The following is a 27,989-nucleotide window of genomic DNA, read 5'->3' as shown; positions in this document are numbered from 1 at the left end:
GTTTTAAGAACAGCTTCTTCCCACCAACATCAGATTTCCATGAAGTCTTTATTTATTTATTTACTTTGTAATTTATAGGAATTTTACATCATTATGCTGTTTGCTGCTACAAAACAACAAATTTCACATCATATAAAACAGTGATAATGAACTGATCCTGATTCTAAGCACCTCTATTGAGGTCCTGTTGTGTGTGGGTATAGAAAGCTTCTTACCTGAAAAGCTGCAGAAGCAACAACCTTGGTACACTCATCACTAATGCTTCGGACAGATATGCAGCTGAGGTGTGTGATAATTGGTTTTCTTTGCCATGTTTTACCGTAAGACTTTATCCATCCAGAGTCATTACTAATGACTCCCAGAACTGTTTTTCTGAAATACTGCCACTGCCTCTAGTGGGTCTGCACTGCTGCAGACGCAAGGTATCCTCAGGAATGATACTAGACGAATTTAGATAACACTGAAAAATATGATTTGAAAAAGATCGTGGTGCCGGGCTTGGAAACAGCTCTCCCAATAATGAATGAGCAAGATCTTTGCACAGTTGACAGGACTTGGTATAACATTATCAAAGTACAAAGTAAAAGCTCAACAAAGAATAATAGATCCCTCCCCAAAGAGCTCAGAAAACAGTGCAAATTTGGTTAACTGTGGGGATGACAGACAGCAGGGACGCTTGGAAAGGGTTACCTTGACGATGAATAGGAAAGCAGGAAAATAATTCAAGATGATTTAATAGGGATATTGAAGAGTAGTTGCAGATAGGTGAAATAATACTAGCCAAATCATGTCTCTCGTTCCAGTAAAAATTTGATTTCAAAATTTTTAAATGACTACTGTAGAACTTCAGTACAAACTGTTCCTCATGTATTTAATTGCCTTAACAATATGAGAGATCTTTACAATTCAGGGATTTTAAAACTTTTGCAACAATTGTTCATTATCACTTCCTCCAATTGGCTTTGTGTTTTTGAAGTACAAGTTTAGCCTCTCAGTTCATTGCACAAAAGATTCATGTTTTAAAGCCATGTGGTATTTTAAAAAATAAATGCAGAACAAGTCAAATCTAGTTTACAGATCTATACCTCTATATTGAGACACCCCAGCTTAAAATTTTTTGTCACCTTGAAAACTATTACAAGAATACTGTTGACTATTCATCAACTGAACCAAGACAGTTCACTACGCAACCCTTAATTAATCAAACTCACACTTTATTATCACTACTCAAACATTAATGTAACCCCAGACCAACAACTTAAAACATAAATCCCACTGTCCCCTCTGCACGATACTCTCTCAGACCACTCCTCCAATTTTTAATACTGAAATAAAATATCTCCCATTGGCCAGATGATTGATTCTTTTATTTCTCCCAGCCACTGGCATGGAGGTCTTCCTTGCTATAGTTCATCTCCAGAGTTCTTGCTTCCTTGCATTTGAAGTCCTTCAATCTTGTAGTTGTTCCTCATAAGTTCGATCTCATCAGCTCAAAGTTAACCTGTGTCAGATTCCCATTGGATGTAGCCAGGGGCTACAATACTTCATGCCTTAGGTGACTTTTTTTGCTTTATTTGACTCTGGTTTGAAACAGACAAACTGAGTCTCTCAAACACTGGGAGATAACAAGATTACTTCTGCACACCTGCCATTGTACACAATAGACAGCTTATCTGAGAATGATCTTTGTGTCTACATTCGATTGCTGTAACTGAGTTGTCCCAGAGCAAGAATCAGTTCATCAAACGGTTCACAAAATGGACATTACAGAGCAGCTTCACAGAATGGCAGCCTTCATTCCTTCAAGCAGATGGCAAGAACAAAGACATTTAGTTTGTCTACTTCCACTGACCTTGATCCATTTGAGTTTGATGTTTTCTTCCATATTTTAATTCCTTCATGTCCAACAATACAAGAATAACATTATGTGGATGGTCCTTTTCAAATGCAACAAAATACTTACAAGATAACTTATAGATATTTAGCAGGGGCTCTGTTGCACAACCTATATCATAACCATGAAGTCACAACAACATAATAATTATGAACTACAGAATTTCATATCAGTTGAATAACTAACAAAATCTGTTTGCAAAGTTGGATTCTTAGCAGCAACTGCTAATAGACGGAACAAGCCCAGACACAAATTCTAAGCATGCAAGTGGGTATTAGTTCAATGACTCATGTATTTGAACAAAATACTGTGCATGATAACAGCTTTAGTTTTTTTTCTTTTCCGTTGCTTATTATAGGTGAATGATGTTGACATCACCAGTATGAGTAATACAGAAGCAGTAGATTTTCTTCGATCTATCCCAGATACAGTCACACTAGTAATTGGACGCGTGCTGGAGCTACCAGAGCTTCCAGTAAATCCAGACATGCTCCCTGATATCACAGTGATGTGTCACAACCATGAACTAGGTAACTATATTAAACATTTTTTTTTCTTTGCATTTGTAATAAGTAAAACAAAATTAGAATAGTGTGAATTTTTACTGAATTTTAAAGAGATGCTGTCATTGCTACTGCTTTGTATGAGACAATTTAAAGCAAACCTGAAAATGAACCTGTTATATTAAACATGCACAATTGTCAAAGTATGCCTACAAAATCATTTGCTTAATGTCTAGAATACTTGAAACCTAGCTTTATAGAAATTAATGGTGTAAATTGAACAAAGTGTTTTGAGAAAAGCAAAAAATGCATTTGTTATATGGTAAAGGTAAATAGCATTGATTAAATTAAAAATGAGGTTACTGGCTGGAGCTTACTGTGAAATGCCATCATTCACCAGCCCCATCTACCCTATTATTTGGACATATACAAGTATGGAGGCCCCAAACCTGCCAGCCAAACTTCTAGCAGTTTCCTCTCTCACTACCACTGCTGAGTTAATGATGTGTCTAGAACAAAAACTTAGTGCAATTCCTCAGTGATTAGACCTGATGCAGGAACAGTGAGCCCATTTATTTCAAGGGGGATAACAGGAAATTTTATAGTTATTTACATTTTTTAAAATGATGCAAATATTAATGCAGCAAATGAAAGGAATGCAGCTGTGGAAACAAATAGCAGACCAAAAAGGATCAATTAACCACCTCAGAGACTGACTGAAGGTTGATCAGTGGATAAGGGTTGTAAATGCTCATTACAACAGAAGTTGAAACTTTGGGGGGGGGTGCGGGAAGAAAAGGGCCCAGCTGCAGAATGTAGATTGGAAAGGATTATTGTTCCTTGCAGGTTTGAGGACATAGTATTGTGTTTGTGTTTCTTTAAAAGGGGAAGATGTGTTGTTATGTGTGTATAATAAAGAACTTTGGTCTCAATGAGCAATGCGGGCGGTCCATCCTGATCTGGAGCTACAAGGTCGCACGTGTTGAACAGTAGTTCAGTAATAATATGTTCTAACGTGAACCCACACCAAATTCATCTTTATTCCAAACAAACTACGATAAGTTCTTTAATTATATTAAAAATTAGTAATTCAGTTTTCTTATTTTTATTTTCTAATCTACGAACTTTATTACTTATTTAAGGTTTATGTTTTCAGGTATTTCATCAATATTGACAAACTTTTATTTTTTTTGTAATTTCTCTTACATTTAATTCAGAAATTAGTGGTCAGCATTTTTCAAAGATCAAAGTAAATTTATTATCAAAGTACATAAATGTCACCGTATACAACCCTGATATTTTCTTGCAGGTATTCACAGTAATTGCAAAGAAACAACAAAAAATAAGCAAAGAATATGAGATGAAGAGTCCTTGAAAGTGAGCCCATAGGTTGTTGGGAACAGTTCAGCAATGGGGTAATGAAATTGAGTAGTTTAAAAGCCTAATGGTTGATGGGTAATAACTGTTGGTGTGGGTACCACTTTCCTAAAGTCAGCAGTGAGAAAAGAGCATGGGCTGGATGGTGGGGATCCCTGACGATGGATGCTGCTTTTTGTGCAACAGTGCTCCATGTAGATATTCTCAATGGTGGGGAGAGCTTTATCCATTACTTAAGGTGAGTTTTAACATTCAGGGGCATTGGTTTTTCCACACCAGACCGTGATGCTAGCAGTCAATATACTCTCCACCGCACATCCATAGAGGTTTGTCAAAGTCAAACTGGTGACATGCCAAATCTTCGCAAACTTCTAAGAAAGTAGAGGTGCTGCCAGGCTTTCTTTGTAATTGCACTCATATGCTGTGCCAGGGCACATCCTGTGAAATAATATACCACGGAACTTAAAGCTACTGACCGCCCCCTCCTCCCCCCCCACCCCCACGACCTCTGATCCCCCGATGAGAACTGGCTCCTGGAACTCTGGTTTTGTCCTGTCACACCTCACTATCAGGTGTGGGTAGGCATACCTAACGAGGATCACCATTTGGGGAAAAGTCACAACAGCACGTCTGTGTAAAGGGGTTTTATTTAGTGCCAGGAGGGAAAAAAAATGCAAAAACTGCCCAAAGGTTGTGAAGAAAAAAAGTATTTATAAATAAAAACAAACATGTTTGTACAAAACTTTACAAATGTACAGAGACTTCCTCCACGACACACTTTGTCTTTAACTTTCCATTATAACTATTCATCAACTGTCAAATCCAACCTCCACCCCCTCTCTAGCAAAGCCAGACTGAGGGTTTAAATCTGCCTCTCCCTGGCCTCAAAGGACCAGGAAATTCTACTGTTGGTCTGAAAGGAGGTGCAATAATAATGTGACCAGATCATAATAATTATTTCAGATGCAGAATTGGAACATTTTAAACAGGGATTCTAACATCCTGCAGTTTTATTTCACAAGTGCCCTAGTTAAACTCAGATCAGTGTCCACATGCTCAGATAAATATAAAAGAATAATGCCCCCTCACCAGTGGTGTTGCCTGTGTAGGGTGTGGTCTGCCTGCTCCCACTAACCCAGGCATTATTCTAGGACACCCCAAACTGTCCCTTGGGTCTCTTGGAGCTGTCCTGCTGTCTACAAACCTATGTAATGGGGTGAGTGAAAATAAATGAAACTGTTGGAATGTCTGTGTCTAGAATCCTTATTTTTATGAGTTACAGTATAAACTAGTAGGGCATGTTAGCTGAAGACATTAAGATTAGCCAAGCTAGTGATTGTTTTACTGTCGGGGTGTGTAAATGGTGAACTGCAGAACAGGAGGGCAAAGTGTGTGAACTACTGGGGAAACTAGATCAGGGACAGAATGAGGAGGAGTGACTAACTGGGCAAAGGGGCGAGGTTACTGGGAGCATTAGCATTGCCAATGTGTTCTGTCACATCACCCCCACCTTACCTGGATTGCACAAGATGGGGAATTGGGAGAGATAATCTGCCATTACATTGTACTGTCCTGCCTTATGACAGATGTTGAAATGGAATGGTTGTAGGGCCAGGTACCATTTCTTGATGTGTACATTGTGGTCTTTCATGGAGTTGATCCAGATGAGTGCTTTGTAGTCGGTCTCCAGAATGAATTTTCTGCCCAGCAGGTAATACCAGAGGCTCCTGACGGCCTATTTTATGGCAAGAGCTTCCTTCTTGACAGTGGAATACCTTGTCTCCCGTGGTACCAGCTTCTGACTAAGGCACAATACCAGCTGTTCTCTCCCTCTTTCCCCTGTGCCCAGACTGCTCCAATCCCCACTGTTGAGACATCGACTTGGTTGGTGAATGGTTTGGTGAAGTCTGGGCTGATGATGACCGGCCAGGAACACAAAGCCACCTTCAGATTTGCAAAGGCTTCCTCATATTCTTTAGTCCACTGGAGTGGATTCTTTGCCGAAAACGACGATACCACCCGATTAACCCCAGGAAACGCCAGAGCTGTTTCTTCATGTGGGGCTGGGGACTATTTCTGGTGGCCTCCACCTTGTCGACCAGTGGCTGAACTAGTCTTTGCCCTAGCTGGTTGCCTAGGTACCGTGTCTTATCACGGGCTTACTCACACTTCTGGATGCTCAGTGTCAAGCCAGTGGCTGCAGTCTTCTTCAGGACATCCTCAAGGTGCTTCAGGTGATCCTCCCAGCTGGTGCTGAAGATGACCACATCATCCAGGTAGGCCACACAGTGCTTCTCGCGTCCCTTCAGCACATGGGCAGTCAGATGTTGGAAGGTCCCTGGGGCTCCATGCAGCCCAAACGGTATGACAGTGAAATGAGAGGCCAAGAGGGGAGTCTTTTGCCAGCAGGATCTGCCAATGACCCTTGCAGAGATCTAAGGTTATTATGAACTTGACATGGCCCAGCCTTTCCAGTGGCTTTTCAATCCGCGGCAAGGGGTGTACACATCGAATTTGGAGATGGCCAGGAACCCCATCTGAGCTGGATGCTTTCCGTGGGTTCACCCTCCTGAAGAACACTCTCACATCAGATGCAGAGACTGAAATCACGGGGTCATCGGGGGATGTGGGTGTTCATGCAAATGACTCCATATTTTGTCAGTTAAAGTGAGCATAAAAGGCATTGAACTTCTCTGGCAGTGAAACCTTGTTGTCACCTATGATAATATTCAAGCCCTGTCACAGTTGTCGAGCATCCTTCTGTGGTTCAAGTTTGGTCCAGAATTGCCACTTTGCATCTGAAATGGCTTTCCGGAGCTTGTACAAATAAATAAATAATACTGAGAACTCGAGATGTAGAGTCCTTGAAAGTGAGTCCATAGATTGTGTTGTGGAATCAGTTCCGAATTGAGGTGAATGAAGTTATCCACTCTGGGTCAGAAGCCTGATGGTTAAGGTGTCCTAACTGTTCCTGAACCTGGTGGTGTTGGACCTAAGTCTTGTTTATCTCCTTCCCGATGGTATCAGCGAGAAGTGAGCGTGGCTTCAGTAGAGGGGATCCTTGATGATGGAAGCTGCTTCTTGTAGATGTGCTCATTGATGTCAAGGGCTTTGGCTGCGATATACTGGGCTGTGTTCACTACTTTTGTCGGCTTTTCCATTCATGGCTGTTGGTGTTTTCGATCTGGCTGTGATGCAACCATTCCAGATGCTCTCCACTGTGCATCTTATAGAAGTTCGTTAAAGTTTTAGATTACATGCCAAATCTGCGCAAACTTAAGAGTGTAGGCGCAATGAATGTATCTGGAAGAGGACTGGGGACTTGCACACGAATAAGACTGGAACAAGATATGTTTTACGTATTTTGCAAAAATATAGATGTAGTTGGCAGCCTTGCAAAGTAACGTGGCTGCACCTTTATTCTGAATGCATTGGAGAAAGTGTTAGGTAAATGGTTCTAAATAAGCCTCAAACAGGGATTTTTCCAGTATTTTGCATTTGGAATCAATGGAATTAAGGGATCTGGTAAGTTTCTGAGAGACGATATATTTATGCCGTATCTACACGTAAAAACCTAGTAAATTAAAAAATAAGTATCAGCTCATTGGTTTAACTTGAGTACTAAATAAGTAGCTAAAAGACATTGCAATTGTATACTTTATACTCACCTGGAAGGTAAAGGTACATTGAAGAATGCTGGTATGTTTTCTGAAAGTGTGAATGATCTCACATTAACTTGAATAATAAACATGAGAGAGTCTGCAGATGCTGGAAGTCCAAAGCAACACTCACAAAATGCTGGAGGAACTCAGCAGGTCAGGCAGCATCTATGGAAATTAGCAGATAGTCGATCTTTCGGGGCCGAGACCCCTCGTTGGGACTTGGGGCATGTGACTCTCGGTTCCCTATAACCTTGAGCTTTCTCCAGACCACAGTATTAGACATCAGGGACATATTATTGCTTTGTCAGTAATTCAGAGGAATCCTTGCAGTAGGCCCCTGAAAGGATATCCAGATTTCTAGACTCCATCACAAGGGATGATCTTGTGGATAGCATAATGTAGAACAGGCACAGAAAGAGAAGTGCTAGGCAGTTCTGTCAGGGTTATCGACTCATCAAAGAGTCACTTGCTTCCATCTACATTATGGAATATGGTAAATCACCATTGTGTAAGGCATCTCCCCTTTTCTTTTCCCGAATCCTCTCTACTTCAGTGCCCCCACCTCCACCATTGATTTTTAACTTCACTCTTTAACCTACTTCCACTGTCCATTAAAGGCTTCTAACCCTTTCTTACTCCAACTTTCTTGCCCTGCTTTAGGAACTCTTTCCCTTCTCCTTTCTCTCGTGTCTGCAGTAGGTACAAGAAGAGGTGAATGATAGTTTCTGTCCCTGGGTCCATGAATGCAATGTGCATTAATCCCAGTTATGTGTGTGTTAGTGTTGGCACAACAGAGTATGATCTCTATTCATCCTGTAACCCACCATTCCTGCCACCAGGCCAACACTTTAGACTGTAAAGTTAATGTAGTAACTGGCGTGTGGCGACAATGCTATCTTAAAAGAGATGAAATGAAGGCAACCTCCACTCCAAATGCGACAATTGTGACAATGGCAGGCTATTGACCTTCCGCCATCTATCAGAACTTGGATGCTCCAACGTCGATGCTGCTGCTTTGAGTGAGTTGGGATAGGTTAAGTAAAGAGTCTGTGGCAGACATGGCTGGGAGGGCATAGCAGAAGATGAACACCATTTTCATTGGGTGGATTTTGAAATCAATTAAAAATATTACTTCTGTGATTCCCCCCCCCCCCCGCCTATAATAAGTGAATGTCACACAACATGAAACACTGTGGTCTTCAGGTATATATTGTAATATTGTATGTCCCTTTCTGAGAGCTTGTGATGAGGTCAAGGAGAAATTGTATTCCTACTTTAAAATATTGGCCCAGAGCCCAGGGGAAGATGACCTAATACTCCTGTGAGACTCTATACTAGGATCAGTGAAGACTTAATCCCCTGGCAAGCTGTAAGGGAGTAGGGGAAGTTTATTCCAGCCAAGCGGTCCTCCTGACAAAATGCTCACAAGTTTGTCTTGTCCTAACCAGCACTCGAGAGACAAACAGAAGACCCTATGGTAACACTGCTGATCCAGACACTGGTACCTTTCAGATTTTGTCATTGTCTGAACAAAGAATCTCATGGAAATGTATGTCACCTATTGCCATGAAGAGAACTGGTGATTACTGCACCAACCACCACATAAACTATTCTGTTTCCTCCATCAGTCTAGTCAAATCAATGCAGGAGCCACATTCTGTCAACCAAGAAGATCACAAGAGATGCCTCTCCTGTGGATCCAATGACCAATGTTAGGGCTATCTCTCAGCACTTTTCCATTTCTTCATGTGTATAGAGTACAGATTAATATGATACTACAATTCCTGCTAAGTGGGCATTGGAGCCAAGTTTGTACCAGAATGAGTTTGAACTCTGCTGCAGGCAAAAGATTGTTTCAGCTTGGAGATGGGTGCATCCGTGTTCTGAGTTATTTTGTGTATGCTTGCTGATAGCACCCAGTTTTTGTTGGGCTGAAACCTACAGCAAAGCTGGTATGCCACTCTCTCCTTCCTACCTTCTGCTCATCTATCACATCTGTGCTTGGTGACTCGCCATAGGAGGACTCCCTATGTACTAGTGGTGCCAGTCTATGAGCTGCTCCTACTGACGCTGAGATTAGATGATGTCCCATTGCAGTGGGACAGTGGTCTCCATTTATTTTCTTCATATGAAGTGAAACATTTTGGTATGGTATGAGGAGCCAGTTGGCAAGAAGTGGCAAAAGGGGTGGCTTGAAAGGAAAGAGTTGTAATTGCATAAATCAGCCACAGTTTGTCATACAGTGCATGCAAGTAACCACAGAAAAGCCCAAGTTTGAAAAATGGTCTGAAGAAACCCTGCCAAGCTGCTCCTTTGGTATCGTCTGTCATTCATCTTTATGAATTAGTTATAAAGGTTATGGTCATTATTAACAGTAATAACTCTATTTAGAACCAAAATATAATTAAGAATGCATCAAAAGAATCCAGGAATTACTGATAAAGACCATTGTAGTAATTTTGAAATAGGTGAAAATGAAAATCAAGAGAGATAGAAAACGAGTCGATGTTTAACCAATCATCTTTTCTGGTGACACAGTCAAAGTTATCTATTTTGTTTTCTCAGTATTCTGAACAATTTATTCCCTGAATATTTTAACTTAGCAAATTATATTTATGAGTTATTATTCAGAAATGATTCAATGTTTAATCTTTTTCTCAAGCTAAATAAATTTCTTTTGTTTAGGTCTGTCTTTGGCAGGAGGCAGTGATACGCCATACCAGACAGTGTACATAAGTGGCATTGCTCCAGGTTCAGCAGCTGATATTGAGGAAACTTTGCAACCATTGGACCTTATTCATTATATTAATGGGGTCAGCACGCATGGAATGACAGCAAATGAAGCAAGCAGAGCTCTTAAAGATGCAAGTCCTGTCATCATCTTAAAGACAACGAGGTATCATGCAATTTGTATACATTATATTGTTGCATCATGTGCCTTTATAAAACTTTCCTGCGTCCTCACCACAAAATTAGCATTCGTTATATTAATGGGGTCAGCACGCATGGAATGACAGCAAATGAAGCAAGCAGAGCTCTTAAAGATGCAAGTCCTGTCATCATCTTAAAGACAACGAGGTATCATGCAATTTGTATACATTATATTGTTGCATCATGTGCCTTTATAAATCTCATTTCTTGTTTGCTTTGTTTCAGTTTTGTCACAACTCTGTAGTAAAATCACTTTTAATTCTTTAAATTTTGTTTGAACTTAATCAGCAGTCTTGTATGTACAGTGGCATGCAAACGTTTGGGTACCCCTGGTCAAAATTTCTATTACTGTGAATAGTTAAGTGAGTAGAAGATGAATTGATCTCCAAAAGTCATAAAGTTAAAGATGAAACATTCTTTACAACAATTTAAGCAAGATTAGTGTATTATTTTTGTTTTGTACAATTTTAGAGTGCAAAAAAGGAAAGGAGCACCATGTAAAAGTTCAGGCAGTCCAAGGGATTTGAGCTCTCAGATAACTTTTACCGGGGTCTCAGACCTTAATTAGCTTATTAGGGCTATGGCTTGTTCACAGTCATCATTAGGAAAGACCAGGTGACGTAAATTTCAAAGCTTTATAAATACCCTGACTCCCCAAACCTTGTCCCAACAATCAGCAGTCATGGGCTCCTCTAAGCAGCTGCCTAGCACTCTGAAAATTAAAATAAATGATGCCCACAAAGCAGGAGAAGGCTATAAGAAGATAGCAAAACATTTTCAGGTAGCCGTTTCCTCAGTTCATAATGCAATTAAGAAATGCCAGTTAACAGGAACAGTGGAGGTCAAGTTGAGGTCTGGAAGGTCAAGTTGAGGTCTGGAAGACCAAGAAAACTTTCCAAGAGAACTGCTTGTAGGATTGCTAGAAAGGCAAATCAGAACCTCCATTTGACTGCAAAAGGTATTCAGGAAGATTTAGCAGACTCTGGAGTGGTGGTGCACTGTTCTACTGTGCAGCAACACCTGCACAAATATGACCTTCATGGAAGAGTCATCAGAAGAAAACTTTCCTGCGTCCTCACCACAAAATTAGCATCAGAAGTTTGCAAAGGAACATCTAAACAAGCCTGATGCATTTTGGAAACAAGTCCTGTGGACTGATGAAGTTAAAATAGAACTTTTTGGCCGCATTGAACAAAGGTATGTTTGGAGAAAGAAGGGTACAGAATTTCATGAAAAGAACACCTCTCCAACTGTTAAGCACGGGGATGGATGGATCATGCTTTGGGCTTGTGTTGCAGCCAGTGGCACGGGGAACATTTCACTGTTAGAGGGAAGAATGAATTCAATTAAATACCAGCAAATTCTGGAAGCAACTATCACACGATCTGTAAAAAAGCTGAAGATGAAAAGAGGATGGCTTCTACAACAGGATAATGATCCTAAACACAACTCGAAATCCACAAAGAACTACCTCAAGAGGCACAAGCTGAAGGTTTTGCCATGGCCCTCCCAGTCCCCCAACCTAAACATCATCGAAAATCTGTGGATAGACCTCGAAAGAGCAGTGCATGCATGATGGCCCAAGAATCTTACAGAACTAGAAGCCTTTTGCAAGGAAGAATGGATGAAAATCCCCCAAACAAGAATTGAAAGACTCTTAGCTGGCTACAGAAAGCGTTTACAAGCTGTGATACTTGCCAAAGGGGGTGTTACTAAGTACTGACCAAGCAGATGCCCAAACTTTTGCTTCGGGCCCTTTTCCTTTTTTGTTATTTTGAAACTGTAAAAGATGGAAATAAAAAAGTAATCTTCCTTAAAATATTAAAGAAATGTGTCATCTTTACCTTTGTGCCTTTTGGAAATCAGGTCATCTTTTACTCGCTTAGCTAATCACAGTAACAGAAATTTTGACCGAGAGTGCCCAAACTTTTGCATACCACTGTATATGTAAACATCCTGTCCAGTAATATTGCCTTTACTATTTATCTGTCTTCTGTAATAGTTTTCCCTGTAGTTAACCTATTCACTTGTCTCAGAGTGAGGCTGTTGGGGTTGGTTGACAACCAAGTAACGAGCAGGAGGAGGTCACTCCTGGGGTACAGTTACAATGTTTAAAAGGCATTTGTACAGATAGAGGGATAGAAGAGAACCAGAAAGATATGGGTCAAACTTGGGGAAAAAGTGTTAATTCAACTAAATATCTTGATCAGCATGAAGGATCTGAGCCAAAAAGCCTTCTCCTTTGCTGTATGATAACAGCTCCTGTGCCTTTACAGACATTAAATAAAATTATGACTGATCTTTTAGCTCAGTGCTAATTTCCCGCACTGGATCTATGCTGCTTCTGATGTATATGAAAAACCTATCAATCTCACTCTTGGATGGAATTGGCATTTGAGCCTCCACAGCCCCGTCAGGTAGTAAATTCCTGATTTCACACCTGGATAATGAGCTTGCTTCTGAATTCTTTTTTTAAGTGCTGAAATCACTGGTTCCAGATAACCCATAATTCTGCATCTCTCCCATCAAGACCCTTAACATTTTTATGCACTTCTTTTTTCAAGCAATCTTCAGAATATACAAACTCAAAACATTCTGCAGATGTTGGAATTTGTCAGCAACACACACAAAATGTTGGAGAAACTCAACAAGTCAAGCATGAGTCATGATGAAGGCTCTTGGCCCGAATCGTTGACTGTTTGTTCCTCATCATAGGTGCCGCCTGACTTGCTGAGTTCCTCCAACCTTGTCTTTGTGTGTTGCAGAATATGTAACTTTGAAGAGCAGTCGGCAACAATTTGAACTAAGGTGTTTGTGCAGGGCATTATCCTAAACAACTACCTTTACTTGATATCTCTACTACTCTTTAACTTCAGCAGAATATCTTTAAAATAAATCTTTAGTTATATTGTGGAATGTAACAGTTTTGCCATCTTGCTTTTCAACCAGACCTTTCAAAAAGTTCTCCTGCTGTTGTTTTGATCGTCAGTTATAACTTGTATTAATTTGCTCTGACTATGTGGATCTTTTCCCTCTTCCACTCTCCCGCATTGCAATGCACACATTCATTTCTCTCAATGGAAATATGCTAGTCTCTTTCCTCCAGTTGTCAGCAACGTTAATCCACATCCTGCAGCATGTACATTATTAGCAGTGACTGAAAGAGGAAGTGAGTGATGGTTGTGTATTTAGTATCTCATTAATATTTGAGTAATCCTGTATTGGTTGGTTAAGCATTCTTGTTCATTTAAATAATTCATTACAAATTATATTATAAATATGTGAATTGCATACTTCATGACATGACCACATGATCAGTATACGTGCCTTGCTTAAAATAAACACGAAGTTGGACTCGTATTTCATTGTTGGTGCTTGGCTACATGATGTATAAAATAAATTTCACTAATTGTATGGAATTAAAATGTTTTGCAAGCTATGTCACAGCATTTTACTGGTGTTAAGAAATAAGAAAGGTAGCTATCCACATCAAAATTATTCAAAGGCATCAGTTTCATGAAAAGTTAACGTGTTGCAGAAAAGCACGTTAGCTGTGAGAGATGTAGTAAATGCACATTTTACATGTAATTTTACTTGGCTCCCATTAAAAAGTAAATTGAAAGTAAAAGTGTCATATTTTATTTATGAATATTTTTAATTCAAAGTCTACTGTTTGCATATTTTTAAACTTTTTTTATTTTACAGAGATGGAGACCCTGGATTTGCAAAATCAATGGTGTCTTATTTTCCATACAGTGATAAAAATACAAAACTCAATGAATTTGTTGGAGTTAATGGTGAGTTTATGTTTTTAATGACTTGTATCGTTCAATTTTAATAAACTAAAATGCATTACATTAAGACCATTAAATTAACACCAGCAAAATTAGGCCATTTGGCTCCTCTGCTATTTCATCAAGGCTGAATCTTTTTCCCTGTCAGCTCCAATCCTTTCATGGCCTGACTAATCAAGAATTTATCAACCTCTGTCTTAAATACACCCAACGACTCAGCTGCTATGGAACATCACTAGTCACCGGCAGCTAAACAGGAAAGGCTGCCCTTATTTCAACTCTTTGTCTCCCGCCCATCAGCCAATGCTCTATCCACACTAGTACCATTCCTGTAATTCCATGGACTCTTGTCCTGCTCATGTGTGGCATCTTGTCAAAGGCCTTCGGAAAATCCAAGTACACAATATCCACTCATTCTCCTGTTGTTTGTTACTAATTGGCATTACATAGGGCTAATAAATTCATAAGTTAAATTATTTTGGTGATGTTCGCAGAGAGATTAATTTTAGGTAGAGCACCAAGTAAACACCTTTATTCTCCTGGAAACACTAGGAAATCTGCAGATGCTGGAAATTCAAGCAACACACACAAAATGCTGGTAGAACGCAGCAGGCCAGACAGCATCTATAGGAAGAAGTACAGTTGACATTTCGGGCCGAGACCCTCTTCTTCCTATAGGAAGAATGTACTTCCTCCTATAGGAAGAATGTACTTCTTCCTATAGATGCTGCCTGGCCTGCTGCGTTCCACCATCATCTTGTGTTTATTCTTCTGGAGGCCTCTTACCTCCATGTAAGCAGTTCTACACATTCAAGTGAAAGGAGAGCGCTACATTTTTGTCTTTTTGTTATAAGCACAGTTTCTCATCGATATTTTCAGGTGTATTTTGAAAAATATATTGGATTTTAAACACCTGTTGAATGACTAAATAATAAATCAGAGTTCATTCTTTTTTGAGAATATGTGCCCATGCTGCTTAATATGGTTTTTCATAAAATTATTTTCAGAGATGCCATCTTGAATGATTTTCTTCGAATACATGTAGTAATCAGATAAACAATGTTCTGAATTCAAGATCAAGCCATATTTTATTTCTTTGGCATGGTCTAAGCTGCAGTAAAATAACAGTTTTGAGACACAGGTACAAGCTTTGAAATCAGATTTACTGATGTTCATAAATTACACTCTATTACCAAAAGGAGGAATCAGTTTCAACAAGTTCGGCTCTCCATAGACATGTCTCACATGAAGCTCACAGAGGAAGAAAAGAATGTATATGACAATTAATCTGAAAGCTTTGCAAAAGGAAATTGATTTGGAGAAAACATAATGCTGTGGAGAGCAGAGAAGTTTTGAGATTGTCCAGAAAGTAAAGCTGAGGTGACTGGGTGTTTTGCAATGGATGGTGACGCTGAAAAGAGATATGATATGAGAATGAACAAAAGCCTAAATGAGGTTGCAAATTTAGAGTGAGGCAGAACTGTAAATAAATTTGTTCACTATGAGTAGATCTCAAAGTCCCTTGGATAAGAACCAAGACAAATATGACATAGCAGAAGAAGTTGGTTGTGCTATATGTGGTGCATTGGAGATGTGAGAGATGCAAAGACTGTTTTCATTTATTACATTGCCTGCTGATTCTACACCTCCAAATTTAAGATTATCTTCATCTAAGTATGTAGCTCAGGTTTGTTCAAAAAATGTAATTTTGTTTGTGATTGGGATTTTTATACTATCTACTCCCCATATTCAAGTTTAATTTAAGTTCCTCTTCTGTCCACAGGACAGCTTTGTGGGAACAAGAGAGTTGAGTGTGATGTAACATCTGGCACAAATATGTCAGAGGTAGGAATGTACTTTATCAATATTCATCAATGGAAAATAAACATTTTTCACTGTTTGCACAACGGACAAATTAGAAATGAATTCTGATGACTTAAGCAAGATATAAAATGTTGTTGAGCACTTACCTTCCTGTAATTATTATAATACATTTTAAGAAAAAGTTAATATTCGACATGATTTTTCACAATTTTGAAAAAAGGCAAATTAAGAGCTTAATACACTAGTTATTGCAAATTTTGATCTCTGAGTTTACACTGCAGTGTCAGGTGGACGTAACAGTTCCGTAAATGAAAAGCAAAGAATTGTAATGTTGTTGGATTTTATCACATGTCTCATTAGGTTAGCTTTAAAACCTAGTCATAATTGCACAAGGAAGTTCATTACCTTTGTTTCTTTCTATAGAATGATGTGATCCACTTGACGCTTGAGAAACCTTCCTCCGGAGGATTAGGATTCTCGTTAGTGGGTGGTGAGAGTGGTGTTTTTGTAAAGAGTGTTTATCCTGGTGGGGCAGCTGCTTTGGATGGGAGGCTACAAATTGGTGACCAATTGCTTCAGGCAAGTCCGTCAGTCTTTGCGTCATAAACCATTGCAGCATCCTTAAAAAGGTGTTACTTGACTTATTTAACTCTCCTACTCTGTCACAGTACAGGTAATCTTATCATTCTTCTTCCTGACCTATGTACAGCCTTGAACTCAACTGACCATACCATTTTCAGATCTCTCTTAGTGGAATAGGACTTTGCTTACTTGGTTCCATTTTTAATTCATGTTATCTGAGAGTGAATTTGTTGTAAATGTTTCATTAACTGTGCCTTCTGTGATCTATGCATCCTTTTGTTTCTAACCTATACATTGCATTCGCTGCTGTCAGTTTGCAAATATATGTTAGTAGCACACAGCCTTGCATCACTACTATCACTATTCTTGATCCTTCTGACATATTGTTTATTTGATATCTAGTAATGGGCAAGCAGAAAGTTACACCAACAAAATGTTGGGAAGATTGATTCTCTACCAAGTAGGTTTAGATTCCCACTTGGATGTTCCACCTGCAGCAGTTACTTTAAAAAAAACAAAACCGCTCGGAGACTAAGTGTGGGGGGTTGACAACGTATGACACACTCCACAAGTAACAATGTTCTTAAGTGGAAGAAAGTACGTTCGATCCTTTTTTATGAAACCAGCAAAGACTAACAACATTGTAACAATAAAACTAATAATATAAAAAAATAAACATTCTAAACGTATTCAAACCTACTCAAACGTTAGCGTTAAACTCACTAAGCTAGGTGCTCAGCTTCAAAGTACAGTTCCCCTGACCTACCCCTGCTCCAACCAGACTAAAGCTGACTAAAGACAACACATGAATATGTAACAATACTCTTCACATCTGCCACACCCCTACCCACATGACAGGTTACCCATAATAAATACGCAACACTAAATATGATAGAGACAGACAGAAAATAGATACATGGCTCCTGCACCTGGCTATCTTAACAGATTCCTGACTAACCACAGGTTTCATCCTGAAACTTCAACAATCTTTGAGTTTTTCCTGCAGATTGTTTGTTACTCCATTATCTGTAGTCTTTTACATCTCCTCTCTAGTATTATTCCTTTAAAGCATATTGGGAAGTTTTTACAACTCTATAATCTAAATGAAAGTCCTTATAGTTGTTCTCTATAATCTCTCTTTTTCAGATAAACATTTGTGTTATTTTTAAACAAATGTGAATTTTGCTTTGAGAAGTTTTTGTACCAGAGAATGCCACACAAAGATCATCCATTGAGTGAATCTTTTTAATTTCTTACCTCTAACTTTATGAAATTGTTTAATAAATCTCACTAATAAAGCTAACTATTTATAATTTCCTATATCATTATCATTCATAATATTGTAGTAAATTATTCATTATTTTAAATCTCCAGGATGCTCGAATACTCATGTTTTTCTTTATTATTTTACTTGTTTACCTATGAACTTCCTTGTGAACATTCACTGCACCCTTTCCATTGCTTTAATAGCCTCTCTTATAATAACAACCCTCCCCTCTTCATTTATTGTATGGTGATGTGAAGATCTCATGCTAGCATGGAACTAGCTGCAGCGGTCATCAGTGCTTATGTATCAACATTAATAGCTGCAGATGTGACCTGCCCATGCCCTTGGAGAAGACAACCTGATGCTCCTGGGCAACTTCAATGCTGTGGGCAGAAAGGAAATAAACCTTTAAAAATGCATGATTGGAAAGGAAAGCTAATTCCAGTGAAGGGATCTCATGACGAAAAGACACAGCTTGATCATAACAACACTCTGTTTGTCAGAGAGGTAAATCCAAGATCTCAGGCAATGTTTCATATCTGGCAATGGCACATTTTAGCTTAGGTCTTTGCCCAAGTGAAAGCAATGGAAAGACAAGCAGGAGTAGGCCACTCAGCTCCTTGCTCCTGGCCTGATATTCAGTAAACCACATCTGATCTGTAGCCTATTTTCTGTTTTCCTGGCCCCATGTCGCTTGCTTCCCTTAATATCCAAAAATCTATTGGTCTTTTTGTTGAACAACTGAGCCTCTGTAGTCCTTGGGTAAGACTTCCAAACAGCTACTGCCCTATGGCTGAAGAAACATCTCATCTCCATTACAATTGGTGGCACAGTAGTGTAGTGGTTAGTACAGCACTCTACAGCACAGGTGACCGGGGTTCAGTTCCCGCCACTGCCTGTAAGGGTTTTGTACGTTCTCCCGGTGACCGTGGGGTGCTCCGGTTTCCTCTCACAGTCCAAGCATATGTCAGTTGGAAGGTTAAGTGGGCATTGTAAATTGTCGCATGATGAGGCTAGGGTTAAATCGTGGGTTGCTGGGCGGCATAGCTCGAAAGGTGGGAAGGGCCTATTCTGTGATTGATAAATAAATAAATTCAGTGGCTGTGATCCCTGCTTCTAAGTACCCGAGCCATATGAGACACTATCCTTGCACCCATATTACAAAGCCATGTAAGAATTTTATAGCTCAGTGAGATCAGCAAAACTGACACTGAGGGTCTGTCTACTAAGAAGAATGTAGTCTCTGAAACTCTGCATGAGACTGCAGCTAGACAGCAGAAATCTCTCAAAAATGTGCTGGTTTATGTCTTTTGTACTCCTAACCCAAAAAAAAGAATAAGGTTGGCATAGGATATAAAAGCAAGAGGCTAATCTTAAACACATGGACAGAACCACTTTTGAAATAATCTGTGTAGTTTTGGGCAATCTGTTTCAAGAAAGGATATGCCGCTGTTGCTTGTTGACTGCTTTGTAAACTCCCACACTGGTGACTACATTAGTTTCATAGCAATTAAAAACTAGGTGATTGCAGTATATTTAATATTTCAGTATTGTTTGAATAATGTTGTAAATATACTGTTTGATTAATTATTCTTTGTTTAATTCATTTCTGGTTATATATAAAAGTACGTGCATGGCATACAACATCATGTCACACGTGCACGTCTTGGTTAAAGTAAAAACTAAGCTAGACTTGCATTTCAGATTCCCTTGTTTTTCTTCTGATTAGCTTTATGCTTTTGGAGTTGCAAAGCATAACAGTGATCTATAATATCTTGTCCCATCACTGGATATACATGAAGAGGGATGGGATTTAAATCTTCCAGTCTCAGGCACAATATGCATCGTATCTTCTGCCTTATTGCGAACTCACTGCCTTGAGTTGCTCTGTCCCTTGAACAAGCTGCTTATATGATGTTTGATGTTCTTCTGTTTTGGCCAATTTTCCAAAGTAATTGTGTATTCTTACTACTTCCTTTATCCTGATGTTCCTTACTATTAGCAGTTCTATATGTGTTAAATAGTTTTCATTGCAGATTTGGTATAATTTTCTACATCCATACAACACCATTTGTTAAGAATGTTGTTGCCACTGGGGTAGTATTTTTTAGATCTCCAGTTTAATTATTTCTATTGCTCTTGAAGTTCTGTTGCCTATTTTTCTTTCACCAGAACTGAAAAATGATTATAATTTTTATGCTTTTCTGGTCTTGAGCCTAATTAGATTACATTGTACTCCATGTCAAATATGTCTCGGAATTTACTTCATCAAAATGCTCTATTTTATTATCCAAAAACCAAGTAAAGGGGTGTTTCCTTGATGTAAACTAGAAATGTGTTATCATTCCTAAGGAACATAATAAAAGCCCTCATATAAGTTATCATGTGACTATGACCCATTCACACTTGGTTCTACACTGCTCTTCAAATGTTGCAAAGGATACAGTGGACTTCTCTCTTTCGGTTTTCAGTCTGTATTTAAATTTTATATATAATTTATTCAATTTCTGATATTTCTCTTACAAATACTGCTTCAAGTGAATTCACCTTCAGAGGGGGGTAATTTATAGACTGCAAGTTAGAAAGGGTTAAGGAGATGTTCCAGTTTGAAATGTTGCATGATCAGGTGATAGGGTAACAGTGAAAATGTTTAACCATTTGTGTAGGGTTGATGCATTGGTGGTAAACTGAGGTGGAGACTATGGGCTAGGGTGCAGATTTACAGTGAACTGCATGAGATTTGGTCAGCTGGACAGTGGGGATCTTCTCCGTAGACTTGTACTGAGAGTAGGGAGGAAGTGAATGCTGGTAATTTTGGACAAAGGAGGAATCAGCAGTATAGCAGCAAAGGCTGCAGCAAGTAAGTAATGTGGGTCAACTGTGACCACCTGCTCTGACCATTGGTCTAATTTGTTCCCAATAACCATGTGACTCTAATGCAAATGTATCAGAGATCAGCCTGCAGCTGCTAATAACACAAAAAGATTTAATTCCATCTAGATTTAAACTGTTCATGTAAATACATACTGGATAATTTCCGATTTCATTTATTTGAGGAAGTTAAATATTCCTACAAAATTGAGAAAGGTCTCAAACAGAGATATCTACAACAAGGACATGAATTTAAATTGTTGGAAGGATTAGGGAGGAGATGAGGAAAATGTATTTTTCCCCCAGACTAGTAGGTGCGTGGATAATCTGAAAGAATTGCAGAAACCCTCGCTGGATCTTTCAGATAATAGTATCTAATAGTAGATATGTCAAGAGCCAGAGCATGGAATCGGACATGGATTCAATGGGCTGAATGGCTGCTCCTGTGCCTAACATAGCATTTTTCTTTGGCTATGTCTGCGATGTTGCATTTATCTTTGGAATAATCTGAAATGATTGAGATCCAAGTATAAGAATAACATTTTAGGTTATAGTACCAATATTTGGAAGGCTTGTATCATGGTTGGTAAAGTTGCGAATTGAATAAGTACCAATTGTTTTGCCTAAATGATTTTTAATAAGGTGGAAATCCAATTGGTAGATACTACTAGAAAATAAGTGCGGAGAATTAAAATGGATATAGACTGAATGTTTTATTTCTCCGTTACAACTCTTTGAACATAATATTTTGTTCACACTCCCTTTTTTACAATTCATTCTTCTTGATACAAGGTGGAGGAGGACTGATTGGGTATATTATAGAAAACAACACAAGTCTTGCAATGATGTGTCTTACTAAAATAACGTGCACACACCTGCATCTACTTTTGTTCTTCAAACACAGGTGAATAATGAATCTTTAGTTGGATTCTCCCATGGTGAAGCAGTAACAGCAGTCCGTAGAACAAAGGGGACTGTGATTTTAACTGTGTCAAGAGTTAAATCTTCCACCAAAGTGGGCAATACAAGCAAGGGTTCTGATGTGGCAGTTTCTTTCTCCAAGGCACAGAGTGATCAAGGTAAGACATTGTTTGGGTTCAAACATTGACGTTTTAGTCTGGAAGTAGAGGGTGCAGTGGGATGGTGGGCAACCAAAGACAATTCTTTGGTTCAGTATACATAGGCAAATTTATAATGTAAAGATGGACAGTTCTGAAGGTTATTAGGTTTCAAACCTGTATTTCCATTCAAATATCAGATTAACTGTTTGTTAGCAGTGGTGATCAGTTGTTCTATTGTGATGGTGATGTTTTACATTTCACCCTACTGTTGGATTAAATACAGTGTCCACCTACTCTAGCTATATCCTTGTTTTGTCATTAAAACTATTCCTTGTAAGTTTCCCCCCCCCCCCCTTCTCAGGCTTTAACCTGCCACCCTACCTCCCTTTCTGCCTCAGTGTTGTAGTTGCTGGTTGTCCAAAGGGCCCGGTGCATTGTAATCATGTAGTTCCAATCCTGGTCATTCATTTTGTTCCATTATGCCATTATTACATCAAGCTTCATCCCTCTAATGTTTCTCAGATCTTAAACATTCTGATTCTGGAAGTATCCATCTTTTAAAAAAAAAAGCAGCCCTGAATCTTCCAACTTTAATCTCCATTGAAGGTAGAACTGCTCAGCTGTACTTAACAAAGTTAATACATCTGGAGACTGGCAACCGAACTCAACGGTGACGGCAAATTGACTAGCCTAACGTTAAAGGTAGCATCACAGTTAAATTGCAAATACATTTTTTTTGCTAGTTTTTAGCCATTATGTAGAACAGCTGTCACAGTACTAACTTAAATGTCATTAATGAAATGTAATTAAATGACAGCAGGACTGGGAAGTAGCCTTAACATGAAGCATCTGACAGTCCACACATGTTTATTTGGATTTTCAGTGGGTCTTTGACAAGGTGCCGCACGTGAGGATGATTACCAATTAGAGCCCATGGTATTACAAGAAAGATACTAGCATGGATAGATTTTCTAACTGGCAGGAGGCAAGGAGTGGGAATAAAGGGAGCCTTTTCTACTTGGCTGCCGGGGAGTTCCAGAGGGGTCTGCATTGGGACCGCTTCTTTTTACATTAAATGTCAATGATTCGCATTACAGAATTGATGGATTTATAGCCAAGTTTGTGGGATGATACAAAGATAGATGGAGGGGCAGATAGTATTGAGGAATGAGGGAGTCTACAGAAGGGCTTAGTCAGACTGGGAGAATGGGCAACAAAGTGATAGATGGAACATAGCTTAGAGAAGTGTGTGGTCATGCACTTTAGTAGAAGGAATAAAGGTGTGCACCGTCTCTAAATGGAGAAAGCGTTCTAAAATCAGAGGTGCAAAGGGCCTTGGAGTCTTTGTACACGATTCCCTAAAGGTTAACTTGCAGGTTGAGTTGGTGGTAAGGAAGGCAAATGCAATGTTAGCATTCACTTCGAGAGGACTAGAATACAAAAGCAAGGATGTAATTCTGAGACTTTATAAGGCATTAGTTAGACTACACTTGTAGTATTGTGAGCAGCTTTGGGTCCCTTATCGAAGAAAAGATGTGCTGGCATTGGAGAGCGTAGAGAGGAGGTTCACGAGAATTATCCCAGGAATGAAATGGTTAACATATGAGGAACATTTGATGGCCCTGGGCCTGTACTCGCTGGCAATTAGAAGAATGAAGGTGAATCTCATTGAAACCTATTGAATACTGAAAAACTTAGATGGAGTGGACATGAAGAGGGTATTTCCTGTAGTGAGGGAGTTTTGAACCAGAGGGTACAGCCTCAGAATACAAAGATGTCTCTTTAGAACAGTGATGAGGAGAAATTTCTTTAGCTAGATGGTGGTGAATCTGTGCAATTCACAACCACAGATGGCTGTGAAGGCCTAGTCATCAGGTATATTTAAAACAGAGATTGATATGTTCTTGATTGTCAAAGGTTACAGGGAAAAGGCAGGAGGATGGGGTTGAGAGGGATAATAAATCAATCACGATGGAATGGAGGAGCAGAGTCGATGGGCCAAATGGCCTAATTTTTCTTCTATGTCTTGTGGTCACACTTGCAGTATTGTGTTCAGTTTTGGTCCCTTACCTAAGAAATGATATGCTGGCATTTGAGAGGGTCCAGAGGAGATTCACAAGAATTATCCCAGAAGTGAAAGGGTTAATGTACGAGGAGTGTTTGATGGTTCTGGACCTATAATTGCGGACATTTAGAAGAAGGAGGGAGGAATTCATTAAAACCTGTCAAATATTAAAAGGCCTAAGTAGAGTGGATGTGGAGAGGATGTTTCCTATAGTGGGGAGACTCAGACTAGAGGGCACAGCCTCACAATAGAAGGACGTCCATTTAGATCAAAAACGAGGAGGAATTTCTTTAGCCAGAGGATAGTGAATCTGTGAAATTCATTGTCACAGGTGGCTATGTAGGCCAAGTCATTGTTTAAGGTGGCGTGTGATAGGTTTTTGATTAATCAGAACATCAAATGTCGTGAGGAGAAGGCAGGAAAATGGGGTTGAGAGGGATAATAAGTCAATCATGATGGACTGGTGGAGCAGATTCAATGGGCTGAATGGCCTAATTCTGCTCCTATGTCTTATGGTCTAAATATAAATAAAGCCTTTTCAGTGTCAATGTTGAGTTTATTGTCAAATGCACAGTATACGTATGCACAGGTGCAATGCAAATCTTGCAATAGTACCACGGGCACATAACATCTGATACACAGCATTAACAATAAAAATATATAAAATCTACAGAATTATACAAGAAAGAATACAATTAGTATTGCAAAATAGTAAAAGTGTTGCTATACCGAGGTAGTAATTAGTGTTGTGCAGGTTGGTTCAAGGACTGAATGGTTGAAGAGAAGTGGCTGTTCGTAAATCTGGTGTCCTGTGAGTTCAGGCATCTGTACCTCTTGCACATGGTAGCTACGATAAGATGGCATAACTCAGATGGTGGAGATCTTTGGTGGTAAATGTTGCCCTCTTGAGGCAACACCTCATGTAGATACTACTGATGGTGGGGAGGGATGTGCCCATGATATTTTGGCCTGAGTCCAGTACTCTCTGCAACTTTTTACCTTCCTCTGCATTCGAATTGCCAGACCAGCCTATGGTGCAACCAGTCAGGATACTTTAAACAGTATATCTGTAGGTGTTTAGAGAGTTTGGAGTGACATGGCAAACTGCCTTAAACTTCTAAGAAAGTAGAGATACTGGCAAGGCTTCCTTGTGATTGCATCTTTGTGTTGGGCCCAGGACAGGTCGTCCAATATGCCAAACCACCAAAATAGACTGGTGCATGTTCACCTTCCCTTTCCCTTCCCAAAGTCAACTAGCAATTCTGTAGTTTTAGTGAGTTTGAGCAAGAGGTGGTTGCTGTGGCACTACTCACTGACTCACCTGTGATTTGTCCAACAACAGTGATATCATCAGTGAAATTGCCTCTGACATTTGTATAAGATATTAGTTGTTGAGTGTTCGAAGAAAAAAAAACATGTTCTTTGAAAACAATTAGGATATTCTCACTGGTCAATTGAATAACTGAGACCTATCAAAAATGTAGTGTTACTTTCGAGCCCAAAGAAATGTGGAATATTCATTTTCATAAGTGAGTATACTCTGCTCAAAAAAATTGCAAGGACTGTTACTAACAGGCTGGCATCCACTTAAGCAGGATGGGGCCCTCTAAAGGTGAACAGCTAGTTAGCAAGAATAACCCTCACTGTACCGAATATTCAGACTTGAGTGGCAAGGTCCCTTAACTGGTTTTATTTCTTGAGCAGAGAATAGTCCACTTGGTATGGAGGAACATGGCAATTCTAAACATTTAAGTGAACAGAATGAAGAAAAGAAATCTGCCAAATCAGAAGATACAGATTGTGAAGGGTTTTCTCTGCCTGAAGACTCCCCTGAGGTACTTAACGGTTATAACTTGTATCTCTTTTTGTACAAATGAAACTCTTAGAGCCATTAGCATGAGGTCAAACTGCATGCAGAGGATTTTATCAAAGCAAGATGTCTTTCATTATTTGATGGCTATTGGTGTGCCCCTGTAGTATCATTCAACTCTTGTTCAAACTTCACTGCAGTATTGATGTGGTGGTCTTCTGTCAAGTTGTGCTGTGTTTCAGGTGAAACAAATCAAGATTGCTCCCATTGATATTAATGTAAAAAAAATCCACAGAACTTTTCAGAAAGAAAGTAGTCTTTTTGTTAATATCGTGGGCAATTACTTAAGTCAAATGACAACCAAAACCAGTTTATTTGGTCCTTTATCTTAGCACTACTGAGAGTCACTTCCTCATTTTCAAATCTTTTTATTATCAATCCAAAATTAACAGGAGTACATCGAAGTAAATATCACTTACAATGCCTCAAAGAGAAGAGAAAAAAAGACATTCATATTAAAAGATTGAAAACTTTTTTGTGACAAAAAGAAAAATAAACCTTACTAAAGGGGGAAAAAAGTGAGAGAAAGAAAAAAAAACCCATTGGGTGTTCAACCCTGGAGCCATGCGTTACACAAAAAGCTTCTTTAAAAAAAATATAAACTTCAAACGGCCAGCAAAAAAAAAACAAAAATTTACAATTAGATCGTGAAGAAAATCTATCAATTAACTCAATTGATAATAGCAAACAAATGAACCCCATCTTTTCTCGAAATCAAACATAGGTTCAAAGTTCAACATACTCCACCTTAACCATCCTGTCAACCTGCACTGCACCTTTGAAGGAACTATGGACGTGGACCCCAAGAATCCTCTGTTTCTCCACACTGCAAAGAACCTGCAGTTAACCCTGTACTTTGCTTCAAGTGTTGCCCTTCCTAAGTGTTATAGAAAGTGCAGACTTCACGCTTTTCTGGATTGAACTCCGTCTGCTATTTTTCAGCCCAGCTCTGCATCCTGTTATGTCTTGTTGATTTATTTATTTACTGACATGCAGAACAGAATAAGCCCTTATGGGGTCTCAAGCCACACCGCCCAGCAATTCCTCCCTCTCCCCCCCGGTATGTCTTTGGACTGTGGAAGGAAACTGGAGCACATGGAGGGAAAACCCAACCAGTCACAGGAAGAATATACAAATTCCTTACAGGCAGTGGTGGGAGTTGAACCTGGATTGCTGGTATTGTAATGTATTGTGCTAACCACTGCACTACCCTGCTGCCCTTACATCCTATGACAACTTTCTGCACTATACATAACACTGGTAACCTCTGTGTTATCTGTAAACTTACTAACCACCATGCTAGTTCCTCATCCAAATCATCTCCAAAGATCAGGAGTCCTAGAACAGATTCCTGCAGAATACCACTGGTCACTGACTTCCAAGCTGAAATATGATCCATCTACTACCACCCTCTGCCTGCTCTGGTATAACCAAGTTTCCAGGGATTCTATACCTCATGATATTCTGGATGAGCTGCCTATGGGGTACCTTGTCAAATGCCTTACTAAAATCCATATTCACCACTCTACTTCAATTTGATTTGCTGCTTCCTTAAAAATAGTTGTTCAGGTTCAAGTTTATCGCCATTTAACAGTATGTACAGTATATATACTGCCAAACGAAACAACGTTCCTCCGAACCAAGGTGCAAAACATAACACATAAGGTAATATTACCACTAGTAAGTTTTCAAATAATGCCCTTCATGAAGCCATGCTGACTGTACCTAATATGACTACAATTCTTGAAATGCTCATAAATCGTGTCCCTGAGAATCCTCTCCAGTAGTTTTCCCACCACTGACATAAGACTCTCTGGTGATTATTCCTAATTACCCTTCACTTGTTTCCCATAATACCCTGGGTTATATCCTGTCCGGCTCCAGGGACTTATTTATCTCAATGTTCTTCAAGCTCTAACAGCCTCTTTCTTAATATCATCATGCTACAGCATATTTGTCTGTTCTATGCTGACCTCACATTCATCAAGGTCCTTCTCACTAGTGAATACTGAAGCAAAGTATTAAGAACTTCCCCTACTTCCTATGACTCCAGGCAGATGTCCTGAACAGTCCTATCCTCTCTCTTGTTATCCTGCTGTTTTTCACATCTGTGTAGAACACCTTGGAGTTTTCCTTCATCCTACTTGCCATAGCCTTCTTATGACCCATTCCAGCTCAACCAACTCTTCTAAGTCCGTTCTTAAACTCCTTCCTGACTACCTTATAACTCTCAAGAACCTTGTTTGATCCATGCGCCCTAAACGTTGAGTCTTCATTCTTCCTCCTGA

General features: G+C 39.3%; 1 protein-coding gene across 1 annotated transcript in view; it reads left to right on the top strand.

Annotated features, from left to right (window-relative positions):
• The window catches only part of ptpn13 (protein tyrosine phosphatase non-receptor type 13), a 260,769-nt gene that overhangs the window by 201,230 nt on the left and 31,550 nt on the right, over positions 1-27,989 (top strand). Inside the window, exons 32-38 of the mRNA XM_072253123.1 lie at positions 2,253-2,424; positions 10,122-10,332; positions 14,073-14,164; positions 15,945-16,006; positions 16,409-16,564; positions 21,610-21,784; positions 25,536-25,666. Coding sequence (XP_072109224.1) covers positions 2,253-2,424; positions 10,122-10,332; positions 14,073-14,164; positions 15,945-16,006; positions 16,409-16,564; positions 21,610-21,784; positions 25,536-25,666 — 999 coding nt within the window. The remainder of the gene's footprint in view (positions 1-2,252; positions 2,425-10,121; positions 10,333-14,072; positions 14,165-15,944; positions 16,007-16,408; positions 16,565-21,609; positions 21,785-25,535; positions 25,667-27,989) is intronic.

This window comes from Mobula birostris, chromosome 3, assembly GCF_030028105.1.
Source record: "Mobula birostris isolate sMobBir1 chromosome 3, sMobBir1.hap1, whole genome shotgun sequence".
Lineage (NCBI taxonomy): Eukaryota > Metazoa > Chordata > Chondrichthyes > Myliobatiformes > Myliobatidae > Mobula > Mobula birostris.
The sequence above is the reverse complement of the archived record's forward strand: the minus strand, read 5'-3'. Positions and strand labels throughout refer to the sequence as shown.